At 47.3% G+C, this 14,996-nt stretch overlaps 2 protein-coding genes across 2 annotated transcripts in view; both read right to left on the bottom strand.

Moving 5' to 3' along the window:
• Positions 1-4,237, bottom strand: part of LOC138982159 (uncharacterized) — an 88,187-nt gene extending 83,950 nt beyond the window's left edge. The window contains exon 1 of the mRNA XM_070355381.1: positions 3,527-4,237. Within this exon, the coding sequence (XP_070211482.1) occupies positions 3,527-3,629 (103 nt within the window). The 5' untranslated portion in view covers positions 3,630-4,237. The remainder of the gene's footprint in view (positions 1-3,526) is intronic.
• A 1,183-nt stretch (positions 4,238-5,420) lies between these two features.
• On the bottom strand, positions 5,421-14,795 carry LOC138983327 (uncharacterized). The gene is made up of 4 exons (XM_070356734.1): positions 14,453-14,795; positions 10,707-11,062; positions 6,254-6,529; positions 5,421-5,830 (listed from the first exon to the last, which is right to left on the bottom strand). The coding sequence occupies exons 2-4, from the start codon at positions 10,863-10,865 to the stop codon at positions 5,543-5,545; spliced, it is 723 nt and encodes a 240-aa protein (XP_070212835.1). The 5' UTR covers positions 10,866-11,062; positions 14,453-14,795; the 3' UTR covers positions 5,421-5,542.
• Positions 14,796-14,996: the final 201 nt, after the last annotated feature.

The following is a 14,996-nucleotide window of genomic DNA, read 5'->3' as shown; positions in this document are numbered from 1 at the left end:
GATTTCTCTGAGAATGTTTGCCTTCAGTTGTTGTAGGTTTCTTGGTCTGGGGTACATATTAGCGTATTAGCTTACATATTAGTTTTTCCATTTCTCGGTACTGATGTTTCAATGGCTTTTTGGGTACTTTTTTTTTAGACACCCTATATATATATATATGTCGTGCCGAATTCACGTAATTGCCGATTTCGCGAAATCGGCAACATTTTTGCCCATTTCACGTAATCGGCAAAACGCTGCCCATTACGCGAAATCGGCAGCGTTTTGCCGAAAACGCGTAAATGCTTGTAAAATGTGCCCATTTTGCGAAATCGGCAGCCACTTTTTGGCTTTAAAGTTCTCAAATGCCTGGGGTAGCATTAGACTTAAACAGCTAGATACTCGAATGGATAAATGTTGCAATAATCGATAAACTATGGCAAGTTATGGCAACAAGTGTAGTTTTCGTGCATTACCGGAGTTATGCTGGACACAGACCAACACAGACCATACAAAACATACTAGGAAGGTAAAGCAATGTTAATACAATGCTCTGGTGACAAAAAAAGTAACAGACTGGCTGTCACTTTTGCGAAATGGACACATTTTAGGAGCCTTTACGCATTTTCGGCAAAACGCTGCCGATTTCGCGTAATAGGCAGCGTTTTGCCGATTACGCGAAATGGGCAAAAATGTTGCCGATTCCGCGAATTCGGCAATTCCGTGAATTCGGCACGACATATATATATACGACTTGTGTCTGTGTGTCTGTGTGTCTGTGTGTGTGTGTGTGTTCGCGATGCACGGCCAAAGTTCTCGATGGATCTGCTTCAAATTTGGTGGGCATATTCAGGTAGACCCCGGACACAACCTGGTCGATGAGAATTTTCAACACGTGCTCTCAGCGCGCAGCGCTGAACCGATTTTGGTTTTTCTGTTCATCTTCCCAGATCCATTCCCAGTAACTCTTCCTTATCTTCTGCAGTGTTTTGTGTTTATCTCCCTTCCTTCGTGTGGCGTCAATCCATATTCCCGTTACTATTTTTAGAAGGTCACTGTCCACAACGCTTTCATCCATATTCCCGTTACTATTTTTAGAAGGTCACTGTCCACAACTCTTCCTTATCTTCTCCAGTGTTTTGCGCGTTTATCTCCCTTCCTTCGTGCGCCGGCGAAGCCGGCGTACACCCGGCAAAGCCGGGTCCCCGGCGCAGCCGGGTATTCGGCTCTACTTCTTCCCGGCGAAGCCGGCTACCCGGCGAAGCGGGTATTCATCTAGTATATATATATACTGCCTGCGTGCGTGGTCTTCATGGGAGGTTGGATGGTTGGTTGGTTGTTACTGTTTATCGTCTCTTTAGCTGATATTGCTATTCGAGACACATGCAACTTTGTTTCTGTCCTCAGTTCACATGGCAAGCTCCATACTCAACACTATTTACAATCAGGTCTATCATTGTAAAAAGATGGTTCTAAAACTTTCACATTTGTTTCTTCAAATCTTGTTGACAATCTCCTTTAAAAAGGTTTTTTTTCGGGGGAACATCGCGGTTCAGGGGAGGTGCTGGTAATTATTTTCTTCTAAACCTTACACAAGTTCTCTTCTTCAAAATGGATTCCTTACAAACAGGCCTTCGCGTCACCTTTCCTTAAGAAAATACTGTAGCTTATTCAGCAAACAAACATTCATTCGCTCGGCTTCATGACGAGTGGGCGAAAACTGATTCTATCAAGATAAGTTTTGTGTGAATATTTGTTTGTCTGTTCACTTAAAAGACCGTTGGGTTGAAATATCTGTGAATGTATTGTTTTGTCAATAACAAACGTTCCAACAACCTACCTTTCTTGTTTTTTGATTGTGAAAAACACAGTTCCATTGCCGGCAATGACGCTGTGCTCTGGCGAACATTGCCACCAACAAGCAGCCAAACAATGAAGTACTGGTTGGTCCGGTGTCAGAATAATGTGACTGGGTGAGACATGAAGCCTGTGCTGCGACTTCTCTCTTGTGTGTGGCGCACGTTAAATGTCAAAGCAGCACCGCCCTGATATGGCCCTTCGTGGTCGGCTGGGCGTTAAGCAAACAAACAAACAAACAAACAAACAATGAAGTCAAACCTGAAGCTGGGCAATCCCCTTAAGTGTTTCAGACGGCTTGAGGACCATTTAAAGGCACAGTCCTTTTCGTGAAAACAGTTGTGCCCACTACCTCAGATCTACCAAGGCTTTTACGTAGGATAAGGCCACCCCTCCACTTGAACACATACCAGAAATCAACATCCTGACTACTTAGGGAGTTGAATTTTTTTTAAAATTCATTTCGCAGCTTTGCACTATTGCGTGTTTTTTTTTTAAATTCCAAGGGTGCGAAGAAAATAAATATGCTGTTTTTATTATTGCAAATGTCGGGCCACGTCCGAGACAGTGAGTCCAAACGTTAGGATTAAGCCTTCAATTGTTGCTTTGTTGCGTCACACCTTGCCCATTTCGCAACGACGCAGAACGAACACTCGGAACACCTACACAAATGCAACTGCTACACTAATGGAACACCTACATCAATGCAACTACTACACCAATGGAACACCTAAAAAAATGCAACTGCTACACTAATGGAACTCCTACACCGAAAAGGAAGTAATTAACGGATAAAGTGTTAAGAGCTTGAAAATGTGGATGCAATTCAATGTTCTCAGTGACTTATTTTAAGTCCGTAGATTTCGCGAACGTTTAACTGAATGAAGAATAAAATCACGTTCGAAGTAATTAACTCATAACGTGTTGAGCTTGAAAGTATAGTCGAAATCAATTTTCTCAGTGACTTATTTTACGGAGGTCAGTTTCCCGAATGTCAATTGAATGAAAATGGAAGATACGCCCGAAGTGCATTAACGCTGTCTCTGCAGTTCAGTTCTTAGCTTGAGACCAGAACAACAAAGATCATGATTAGTTCTACAATGTGTACCGAAGTGACGGAAGAGTTTTGGGTGATCTGAATAAACAAAACAAAATAACAATTAACCGTTTTGTCGACTGCTACAACGAAACGACATCCGTTACAGCTCGTGTTTAATAGGTCTCGCACCACCGTCGTAAGGGGAATACATGAGTGTGTCATTGGAGATCCGAATTTGTGTTTCCATTCACACAACCGACGCAATTTATGCGACCATAAAAAAAACCTTCTTTTTTGTCACAATTCTAATGGAAAATAATAATCAAATGGGGCAGAGCGCTACAATAAGATCCGTTTTTCCCCTCTGCCGCATTTCATAGTTTCCCGGCTTGTGGGTTTATATGTAGTAAGTTGTAGATTCGCGTTCGCGCTTGGAAAAGGCCCTTTGACAAATTCCAATAGAAATTCCGTATTCTTTATTTCGTATATACTCCTCTCCTGCCCACCCCAACCCCCACCCCTTACCCCCACCCCCGCCCGTCTGTCCAGTGTCGTGTTATTGCGTTGTTGCGTTTAACGTTTCTGCATTTTAGTGTGATTTGTATGTTCATCCGTAAACATCCTCCCGAAAAAAACAAGAAAAAAACTCACCTGACTGATGGAGAGAGAAGGAGGCCGCGGGGGGAAGGGTCACCAACAACAGACAGGTGAGAACAATTGCAGTCAACAGCGCAGAACGTCCCGAAGTTTCCATCGTCTTGACTTGACTTGACTTGATTTGATAGGACACACACACTTGTCACTTGAGCGGACAGCCTTTATCACAACGTGTGTCACGTGCCTCCGCTGTCACCTCTTCGCTTTGTCAGACAAAGTGCTAAAGATCTCTTTCTAGCGGAATGGAAAAACTTGTTTTTGCTGTTGAAGTTAGCTGTGTTTTAAAAGCCGAGGTTTTGAGGTTCAGTTCAGTTTATTTCTAAAGTTTTCTAAGGCACTCGGCTGCCTTTTTGGCTCTGAAACGTCGTTTTCAGTGACCTTTCAGAGTAAAAAGCGTTCACTTGAATAACTTTGTTCAACGGACAAACCAAGGAGAGAAGACAACAAGTGAACTAACAGAGAGGCACTTTGACACAAATTTTACTGTAAGAAGTCAAGTTCCGAGGCGTTCAGTCGGTACAAGCGTGTAAAGCCAGGATGCGAAGAAGCCCGTAACAGAGTGACAACAGAGTACAGATAGACCAAGACCAATCAAGCAGAAGACAGACGACAGACGCAGAGCAGCAGCGGACACGGGAGGGACACACAGGTCGAACGTCTGGCAGCAGGCGGCAGAAAGACAGCGGCTTGGAGCATGCAGTGCCTGCCACCGCTCGACGTCCAGCCGTTATAACCTGGCCGTAACTGGCCCGCCCCCTCCCTCCTTTGCTCTCCCCGTGTGCCGCTGACACAACGCCGCTCATATCTCAACCCTCGTCAACGACCACGACGACTCTACGCTAGTTCTTGTAGGCGGCCGTTTCGTCATGGGGTAGGGGGATTGGAGTGGGGGTTGGGGGGGAGGGGGGTGAGGTGCTTGCCGCACATGACTACATATAGGTGAGACGTAAAGCCAGTCCTTAATTGAGCCGGCCGGCCGTAGACAAACATTTTAAAGTTTATCTCGTATGAAGTTTATCTCGTATGTTTAAAGTGATTGCGCGGCTCTGTGTCATTTTTGGTTAAAATCGCTTTGAAGCTCCAGGAAATATGTTCAAGCGAATCAAGAAACTGATCTAATTTTATCTTACGAAAACGTCATGAAATAACCCAATTTCCAGCCATACCAGAATGACACGTTCAATAATTCAGAGAGAAATACATAATCACAACAAACGTAAACCAGAGATTAATATCACTTCAAAAATAGGTCCTTTGATTGTAATAATCAACTGAAATGGACACAACAATGGGGAGTCGTATAAAGCATTTGCTTTTCTTGTGTAAATGATTTCCTTGATTTTACCATTCCTTTTTATATGTGTTTGAACACACTCTGAGTACATCACGCGCAAAATATGAGCAAAATCTTCTTTTGTTTCGTCAATCGGTGTCCGATCTCTTTAAGAGAAATAAAACCCCTTCTGCCGTAGTTTTAGCAGGAACGGTATGTAAGACCAGGCGTCCGCTTAAAACTCCATCCTTGAGCATCAAAGATCGTTCATTGTGTGCCTAGTCCCATCAGTAGGACCTTGTCTTTTGACGATGAGTTTCAGGATGAGAGAGAGAGAGAAGTGGATGAACGAATTTCAAGAGTCTTTTGGTTGCTAGAATTATCTTTATTTCCACTGGAAAGAATAGAAAAAGAAAAGCAAAAGACCCAACAACGGCCGTCAATGTCAAAACGGGAAGACCCGACAAGATCAACAGACCATGTGTGTGTGTGTGTGTGTGTGTGTGTGTGTGTGTGTGTGTGTGTGTGTGTGTGTGTGCGTGTGTGTGTATGTGTGTGTGTATGTGTGTGTGTGTTGTATATGTGTGTGTGTTGTGTGTGTGTGTGTGTATGTGTGTGTGTGTGTGTGTGCGAGTGTGCTAATGTGTGTGCGCGGGTGTGTGTGTGTGTGTGTGTGTGTGTGTGGGGGGGGGAGTTAATAGTGTATATTATCTTTGTTCACTTTGTTTACACTCAGTTCATATGTGTCTGTTGTGCATCAACTTCTCCAGCGTCCTAGAGTTCATGATTGCCCTGGAGGAGTAGAGAGCACACACTGCGGCGGTCAGCTGGAAGCTCTCCGCGATCAGCGACACGTAGAAGGCGAAGGTCGTCATGTTGCTGACGAAGAGGTGCAGCAGGTCGAAGCAGCCCACCTGGATGTAGCTGTTGGAGGTCGTAGGCGTAAAGGGGCAGTTCTCGTCCTGGAGGGCTCCCCGGAGGTTCTCCACTGAGGCGTCAGGGCTGTAGTAGACGTCCTCCTCGTTCTGACATCCAAACACAGATAGACTGCTAACGTTCCATATTTCAGAAAAAAAGCTATTTTTATCCTTCCGCCTCAAATCCTTCTTTTCTAAGTCTCTTCATTCCACTCTTCATATTATTCTATCCTCTACTTTCAAGACAAATCGACAGCAACGGACTCTGTCTCTGTCTGCATGTCTGTCTGTCTGCCTGCCTGCCAGTCTGTCTGTCTCTCTCTTGATTACACACACACACAAACACACACCTCCCCACATACACACAAACACTCCCCCCCTTACCCAGCCCAGCCCCACCCTTTACACCCACACACACAAATACATACCCCCCCCCCGCACACACACACACCCACCCTCTCACCCAACCCAACACACCTTCACCCCACACACACACACACACCCCACAATACACACACCCCACAGCCTGACCTTAAAGACACAGCAGGTGTAGGGCAGGACGGCGATGACCTTGAACTCGTCCAGCTTGAGTGTGGTGTTGAAGAACGGGTCTTCGTAGCGCTCGATCCACGTGCGATCCCAGTTCACCATGGAGTTGAAGACCTCGCCCTGGTCCACCCCGCAGCACCGGTAATGGCGGTGCATGAAGTCCCAGGCCCCTGAAGAGTTGAAGATGTCGGACTGGTAGGGCCCGCTGTAGTCGCGCACCAGCACCTCCTTGAAGCACGTCTTGGTGGATGCTGTCGCCTGTGCAACGGTATAACCGACGGTGTTAATTAAACTACAGGGAAGAGTCTGAGGGGGGGTTTCCAGGGCCGAGGTACACGAGATAGCTACCATCCGGGTGGGTGGCAGCCGCGGTGTTGGACTGGTTGAAATTGAGATTTCTTGTGATTTCAACGAATCTGACCTCGCGGTTTGTTCTCTCCCGTTTGGATTTCCCCCACTTTCGCTTCGTGCACCTCAGCCCTTGGTTCTGGAAACCTATTCCCCTCGCCCTCACCCGCCCCACTCCCTTACCCGGCAAATGTACAGGGTTTTTTCTTGAGAGTAGCCGAAATATCCTTGTTAAGTAATAAATGGCAACAGCATCTGAGGAACCTTGCTCCCCAGACCTCCCGGATGGCCTGCTCCCGTACCCCTGCCTCACTTTGGAAGCCCCTCCCTCTCATTCACTAGGTCCAACTTGCCTCTCTTTGGAAGCCCCTCCCTCTCATTCACTAGGTCCAACTTGCCTCTCTTTGGAAGCCCCTCCCTCTCATTCACTAGGTCCAGCTCCTGTACCCCTGCCTCACTTTGGAAGCCCCTCCCTCTCATATCCTAGGTCCAGCTCCACTTTGGAAGCCCCCCCCCCCCCCCCGCTCATACCCTAGGTCCAGCTCCTGTACCCCTGCCTCACTTTGGACGCCCCTCCCTCTCATACCCTAGGTCCAGCTCCTGAACCCCTGCCTCACTTTGGAAGCCCCTCCCTCTCATACCCTAGGTCCACCTCCTGTACCCCTGCCTCACTTAGGAAGCCCCCCACCGCTCATACCCTAGGTCCAGCACCTGTACCCCTGCCTCACTTTGGAAGCCCCTCCCGCTCATACCCTAGGTCCAGTTCCTGAAACCCTGCCTCTCTTTGGAAGCCCCTCCCTCTCATTCACTAGGTCCAGCTCCTGAACCCCTGCCTCACTTTGGAAGCCCCCCGCCCCCCCCCCCCCCCCCGCTCATACCCTAGGTCCAGCTCCTGTACCCCTGCCTCACTTTGGAAGGCCCCCCCCCCCCCGCTCATACCCTAGGTCCAGCTCTTGTACCCCTGCCTCACTTTGGAAGCCCCCCCCCCCCCCCACCGCTCATACCCTAGGTCCAGCACCTGTACCCCTGCCTCACTTTGGAAGCCCCCCCCCCCCCCCGCTCATACCCTAGGTCCAGCTCCTGTACCCCTGCCTCACTTTGGAAGCCCCCCCACCCCCCCCCCCCCCCCCCGCTCATACCCTAGGTCCAGCTCCTGTACCCCTGCCTCACTTTGGAAGCCCCCCTCGCTCATACCCTAGGTCCAGCTCCTGTACCCCTGCCTCACTTTGGAAGCCCCCCCCCCCCCCGCTCATACCCTAGGTCCAGCTCCTGTACCCCTGCCTCACTTTGGAAGCCCCCCCCCCCTCTCATACCCTAGGTCCAGCTCCTGTACCCCTGCCTCACTTTGGAAGCCCCCCCCCCCCCCGCTCATACCCTAGGTCCAGCTCCTGTACCCCTGCCTCACTTTGGAAGCCCCCCTCGCTCATACCCTAGGTCCAGCTCCTGTACCCCTGCCTCACTTTGGAAGCCCCCCCCCCCCCCCCGCTCATACCCTAGGTCCAGCTCCTGTACCCCTGCCTCACTTTGGAAGCCCCCCCCCTCTCATACACTAGGTCCAGCTCCTGTACCCCTGCCTCACTTTGGAAGCCCCCCCCCCTCTCATACACTAGGTCCAGCTCCTGTACCCCTGCCTCACTTTGGAAGCCCCCCCCCCCCTCTCATACACTAGGTCCAGCTCCTGTACCCCTGCCTCACTTTGGAAGCCCCCCCCCCCTCTCATACACTAGGTCCAGCTCCTGTACCCCTGCCTCACTTTGGAAGCCCCCCCCCCCTCTCATACAGTATGTCCAGCTCCTGTACCCCTGCCTCACTTTGGAAGCCCCCCCCCCCCCCCGCTCATACCCTAGGTCCCGCTCCTGTACCCCTGCCTCACTTTGGAAGCCCCCCCCCCCCCCCCCGCTCATACCCTAGGTCCAGCTCCTGTACCTCTGTCTCACTTTGGAAGCCCCCCCCCCCCCGCTCATACCCTAGGTCCAGCTCCTGTACCCCTGCCTCACTTTGGAAGCCACTCCCGCTCATACCCTAGGTCCAGCTCCTGTACCCCTGCCTCACTTTGGAAGCCCCCCCCCCCTCTCATACACTAGGTCCAGCTCCTGTACCCCTGCCTCACTTTGGAAGCCCCCCTCCCCCCCCCCCCCGCTCATACCCTAGGTCCAGCTCCTGTACCCCTGCCTCACTTTGGAAGCCCCCCCCCCCTCTCATACACTAGGTCCAGCTCCTGTACCCCTGCCTCACTTTGGAAGCCCCTCCCTCTCATACCCTAGGTCCAGCTCCTGTGCCCCTGCCTCACTTTGGAAGCCCCTCCCTCTCATACACTAGGTCCAGCTCCTGTACCCCTGCCTCACTTTGGAAGCCCCCCCCCTCTCATACACCAGGTCCAGCTCCTGTACCCCTGCCTCACTTTGGAAGCCCCCCCCCTCTCATACACTAGGTCCAGCTCCTGTACCCCTGCCTCACTTTGGAAGCCCCCCCCCCCCCCCATACCCTAGGTCCAGCTCATGTACCGCTGCCTCACTTTTGAAGCGCCCCCCCCCCCCCCCCCCGCTCATACCCTAGGTCCAGCTCCTGTACCCCTGCCTCACTTTGGAAGCCCCCCCCCCCCCCCGCTCATACCCTAGGTCCAGCTCCTGTACCCCTGCCTCACTTTGGAAGCCTCCTCCCCCCCCCCCCCCCCCCCCCGCTCATACCCTAGGTCCAGCTCCTGTACCCCTCCCGCTCATACTCTAGGTCCGGCTCTGATTTACTAATAAATTGAATATAACCACAAGACGACGACCACAAAGGTTAAGGCGACAGCCGAATGTCCAATAGTCCATGTCGACTTTTCCCCGCCCGCTTGTAAACTCTATGTTTGCGATCGTAAATCTTTTGAATCGAATAGAACTGTGATCAGCCTGAGGGTTTGTTTCTTTGTTTGAAGAAAATACTTTACCTTATCCCATGACCTGCCTCTTTGTCTCTGTAAGCTGAGGAGGTGATTATTCTGCGTATTACATGGGTATTTTCAGGATAATCGGGGCACCACTTTCGTTGTTAAACAATGGAAAGAGAGAATGCTTACTGTCTTACAGGCTAAATATTTCGCTTCTTACGGACAAGATATGGGTTATATGATTTAGAGTTTTACGCCCTCATGGCTTTTGACAAGATACACAAGTGTATGCGTGTTTAGGTGGTATCAGCCATCTGCACTTATGGCAGAATGACCGAGGTCTTTTACGTGCCACTGTGGTGACACGGGGTGGGACATGGATACCGTCTTGGCACTAAGTTGACCCGTGTCCGTCCCGGCCCGGATTCGAACCCGCGAGAGGATCATAAGGGCAGGCCGCCCTTTACATGCGGTAATTCAATAGTCCATGTCGACTTTTCCCCGCCCATTTGGCAACTCGATGTTCGCGAACGTAAATCTTTTGATTCGGTTCTGTGATCAGCCTGAGGGTATTTTTGTGTGTTAAAAAAAGATACTGACAAATAATTACAGTCTATTGTCGTCCGGGTACCTTTTGTATGATCAAATGTCAGTGCACACAGCCTTTTGTCGCTGTATCATTTAGTGTGTTTCCCAGTTTTGTACAAACAGTGAGGTATGTATAGTCGTGCACGATGATATCGTTGGCAGAAAACGTTGGGGTTGCCGTAGCTTGGTTATGGAATGAGCAATGGTGTCCACATACGTGAATAACACAGGTAGATAGGTGGATGTAACAGTCTACGTTTCTCAAGGATGTGTTCCACGATGGATGATGCTAAATACACACAAAAAACATTTACCCTATACCGAGGTGGCTTTGAAAACCTAAATTTCTCACAGATCTTATTCATGACTAGACTGAACGACTACAACAGCAAACTAATCAACTGACCCTGCCGAGGTGGATGTGATACAGTGGAACCCCCCTTTTATCAACCCCAAACATCTGAGAAGATCAGGTCTTAAAGAGGAGGTAGAAATGGGGGTACATTGACAGAGGTTATAATCAGAAAGTCTGAGAAAAAGGGTCTTAAAGAGGAGGAGTCTTGAATGGCGGGTTCTTGAAAGCGGGGTTCCGTTGTAACCTATACTTCTCACATTTTTCTAACTGACCCTGCCAAGATGGATGTAGAGCGAGAGGAAGTAGAGGAGCTCCACTAGCGCCAGCACGTAGCCCATCATTGAGTAGCAGTACAGCAGTCCCGTGTCCTGTCTCAGACAGCTGTACACACCCACCACTGACGTCAGCAGTACCGTAGTGCTGCAACTCATACAGTACACGTTATAAAGTAGCAGTACAGCAGTCCCGTGTCCTGTCTCAGACTGCTGTACACACCCACCACTGACGTCAGCAGTACCGTAGTGCTGCAACTCATACAGTACACGTTATAAAGTGGTAGTACAGCAGTCCCGTGTCTTGTCTCAGACAGTTGTACACACCCACCACTGACGTCAGCAGTACCGTAGTGCTGCACGTCATACAGTATACGTTATAAAGTAGTAGTACAGCAGTCCCGTGTCTTGTCTCAGACAGCTGTACACTCCCACCACTGACGTCAGCAGTACCGCAGTGCTGCACGTCATACAGTACACGTTATAAAGTAGCAGTACAGCAGTCCCGTCACATCATACAGTACAGTACCCGGCGAAAGAAACGCAACTCATTCGCGCCCACTGTTGCAAGTGATTTTTCGTCATTTTCAAATTGTCGTAAAATATGAACCAGATAAGGTACATCAAAAAGGAAGACAGATTCGTGGAGGATATGTTACTGGCTGTACGTAGTGCATATTATTTAATCGTTTTCTTTTTTTACCTTTTCATAAACTGTGTTATACAGGGTAGGGGTCAAGCGAGTCGTGATTTCAGGTGAACGTGTCACTTTGACATGCTACAAAAGTCGTAAAAAAGCATATTTTACAACCAGGTAAAGACAGTAGTGGAGAAAATTCATCTCTCAACATGATCATTTAATTAGAATTATTCGCCAAAGCGTAACATAATTAGAAAAATGAACATAAATCACTCAGACGGTGTTAAAAAGGGTTGTTTGGGAAAAAGCTCCTTCGCATGAAATCGACGTTATGATTTGTTTTAAAATCAGATGCTTTTTATGACCAAGTGTCTGTTCTACACGAACATGCTATAATTAGTAAAAATCCTGCGCTTTTATATTTTTTTTTATATTTTTTTAACCAATGACCTGTTAGCGTTGTGATTCGTAAGAAAGTACTATGAAGCGAAACGCATAAGTCCCCCCTCCCTTAACACATTCATACACACTCATAAACACAAACACAGTGCACACACAGACACATAGATACACACTCACACATGAATAAACAGACAAACGAACAAACAAATTTAAGTCCCTAACATGCGCAGGTCCGCTTCGCAGTGCTGAAATAGACGCCCACTGTCACTTTGAAGATCGCTGTCCCAAACTGCGATAATGTTACGCTTTGACGAATAATTCTAAGGAAATGGTCATGTTGAGAAATGAATTTCCTCCACATTTGTCTTGACCTGGTTGAAAAATATGCATTTTTACGAATTTTGTAGCGTGCCGAAGTGACACGTTTGCCTGAAGGAGTTTATCCCAAACAACCCTTTTTAACACCGTCTAATTTATGTTCATTTTTCTAGTTATGTTACGGTTTTGCGAATAACTCAAATGTTATGATTATGTTGTGAAATGCATTTCCTCCACAATTGTCTTTACCTGGTTGAAAAATATGCATTTTTACAATTTTTGTAGCATGTCAAAGCGACACGTTCGCCTGAAATCACGACTCGCTTGACCCCTACCCTGTATAACACAGTTTATGAACAAATAAAACAATAAAACGATTAAATAATGTCACTAATCGTACTGCCAGTAAAATATCCTCCACGAATCTGTCTTCCTTTTTGATGTACCTTGTCTGGTTCATATTTTACGACAATTTGAAAATGACGAAAAATCACTTGCAACAGCGGGCGCGAATGAGTTGCGTTTCTTGCGCCGGGTACTGTACACGTTAACAAGTCGCGTAAGGCGAAAATACAATATTTAGTCAAGTAGCTGTCGAACTCACAAAATGAAACTGAACGCAATGCCATTTTTCAGCAAGACCGTATACTCGTAGCATCGTCAGTCCACCGCTCATGGCAAAGGCAGTGAAATTGACAAGAAGAGCGGGGTAGTAGTTGCGCTAAGAAGGATAGCACGCTTTTCTGTACCTCTCTTTGTTTTAACTTTCTGAGCGTGTTTTTAATCCAAACATATCATATCTATATGTTTTTGGAATCAGGAACCGACAAGGAATAAGATGAAAGTGTTTTTAAATTGATTTGGACAATTTAATTTTGATAATAATTTTTATATATTTAATTTTCAGAGCTTGTTTTTAATCCGAATATAACATATTTATATGTTTTTGGAATCAGCAAATGATGGAGAATAAGATAAACGTAAATTTGGATCGTTTTATAAATTTTTAATTTTTTTTACAATTTTCAGATTTTTAATGACCAAAGTCATTAATTAATTTTTAAGCCACCAAGCTGAAATGCAATACCGAAGTCTGGGCTTTGTCGAAGATTACTTGACCAAAATTTCAACCAATTTGGTTGAAAAATGAGGGCGTGACAGTGCCGCCTCAACTTTCACGAAAAGCCGGATATGACGTCATCAAAGACATTTATCAAAAAAATGAAAAAAATGTTCGGGGATTTCATACCCAGGAACTCTCATGTCAAATTTCATAAAGATCGGTCCAGTAGTTTAGTCTGAATCGCTCTACACACACACACAGACACACACACACACACACACACGCACACACGCACACACGCACAAACACACGCACATACACCACGACCCTCGTTTCGATTCCCCCTCGATGTTAAAATATTTAGTCAAAACTTGACTAAATATAAAAAGTAGCAGTACAGCTGCAGTCCCATCACATCATACAGTACACGTTATAAAGTAGCAGTACTGCAGTCCCGTCACATCATACAGTACACGTTATAAAGTAGCAGTACTGCAGTCCCGTCACATCATACAGTACACGTTATAAAGTAGCAGTACTGCAGTCCCGTCACATCATACAGTACACGTTATAAAGTAGCAGTACTGCAGTCCCGTCACATCATACAGTACACGTTATAAAGTAGCAGTACAGCAGTCCGGCCGTCACATCATACAGTACACGTTATAAAGTAACTATACAGCAGTCCCATCACACCATACAGTACACGTTATACAGTAATTATACAGCAGTCCTGTCACTTCTCAGGCAGCTGTACACTATCCCACCCCTGACGTCAGAAGAACTGCAGTGCTGCACGTCATACAGTGCACGTTATAAAGTACTCCACGATCAGTGAGTGCTCTCCCATTCCTTTCGGCCCCGGCGTTTATTTATGTCTTGGACGTACCTACACAGCGATGGCCAAATCGTCCGCCCGGTCGCCAGGGGCGAATAAAACATCCGCCGGGCTAGTAGAAACCGCCTGGCAACTCGCCCGGCTGGCCAATGAACATGCTGGTCAAATGCGACCCTTTTGGTTGTAATATCGGGTTTTAAAGCCATATAAACACTGCAGATTAACTGTGAAATTTCTGCCGGCCTAGTGACTTTTTTGAAGTTACTCGCCCGGCTGGCGAGTTAAAATGTTGAGATTTGGCCATCCCTGCTATACGTTTCACTGGCCGTAACAAGGACCAAGCGTATTTCTTCAAGAGAAAACTACAAGGACAGAAAGACAACCATACAGAAAGGAATCGCATGGCCGGAAAGACGCAAGTTTGATTTACAGGGAGCCTTCACAGCGAATAAATGAATCACACTAACAGGACTAGGCCTACTCACCCCAGAACCACTCCCCAACTGATGGACACTTTGACAAACCCTGCTGTATCGGACTCCAGGCATGCTCCCCCGAGAGTGAGTCTGGGGTCTTTTATTCCCTCCGTCTTAGCCACAATGACCGTAATCAATGCCGAAACACCAGCACAGATGAACAAGCTGTCAGTGACAAGCTGGAAATACTTGCAGAACTTGATTTTGGAGCAAGAAACCGTTCTCTTCGCTGTCTCCGTTGTCTCCGTTGTCTCCATTGTTTGTGTTCCTCACAGACCGAAAGTGGCTGAAAACTTTGTGATTTCAACGAAAGCTGCACTATGACGAAATTCATAGCGTGGCTAAAGTTATTGAGATGGTGACGTAATTTATGTGACGTAGTTACAAAGCGCACCTTGTTTAGTTTTCGATTTTGATCGCGAAGTAGGCTACTGCGAAAAATACCAGATTTGGCTCGGAAATGCTACAAATGCGAACGGGTTTACAGAGGCAGTTTTCATCGAAGTTTATTGTGTGAACACTGCCAGTAAATAATCAAATCACTTGTTTTAAA

This window comes from Littorina saxatilis, linkage group LG12 (assembly GCF_037325665.1).
Source record: "Littorina saxatilis isolate snail1 linkage group LG12, US_GU_Lsax_2.0, whole genome shotgun sequence".
In the NCBI taxonomy this organism is placed as follows: Eukaryota; Metazoa; Mollusca; class Gastropoda; order Littorinimorpha; family Littorinidae; genus Littorina; species Littorina saxatilis.
This window is presented reverse-complemented; position numbering and strand designations above follow the sequence as displayed.

What these genes read in the sequence shown, in the direction of transcription:
- LOC138983327 (XM_070356734.1), bottom strand. Translation starts at nt 10,865, where the DNA reads ATGAGTTGCAGCACTACGGTACTGCTGACGTCAGTGGTGGGTGTGTAC. An exon ending in TCTACATCCATCTTGGCAGG is followed by an intron (nt 6,530 to 10,706) that starts GTCAGTTAGAAA and finishes ACCGTTGCACAG; the next exon opens with GCGACAGCATCCACCAAGAC. An exon ending in ACACCTGCTGTGTCTTTAAG is followed by an intron (nt 5,831 to 6,253) that starts GTCAGGCTGTGG and finishes TTTGGATGTCAG; the next exon opens with AACGAGGAGGACGTCTACTA.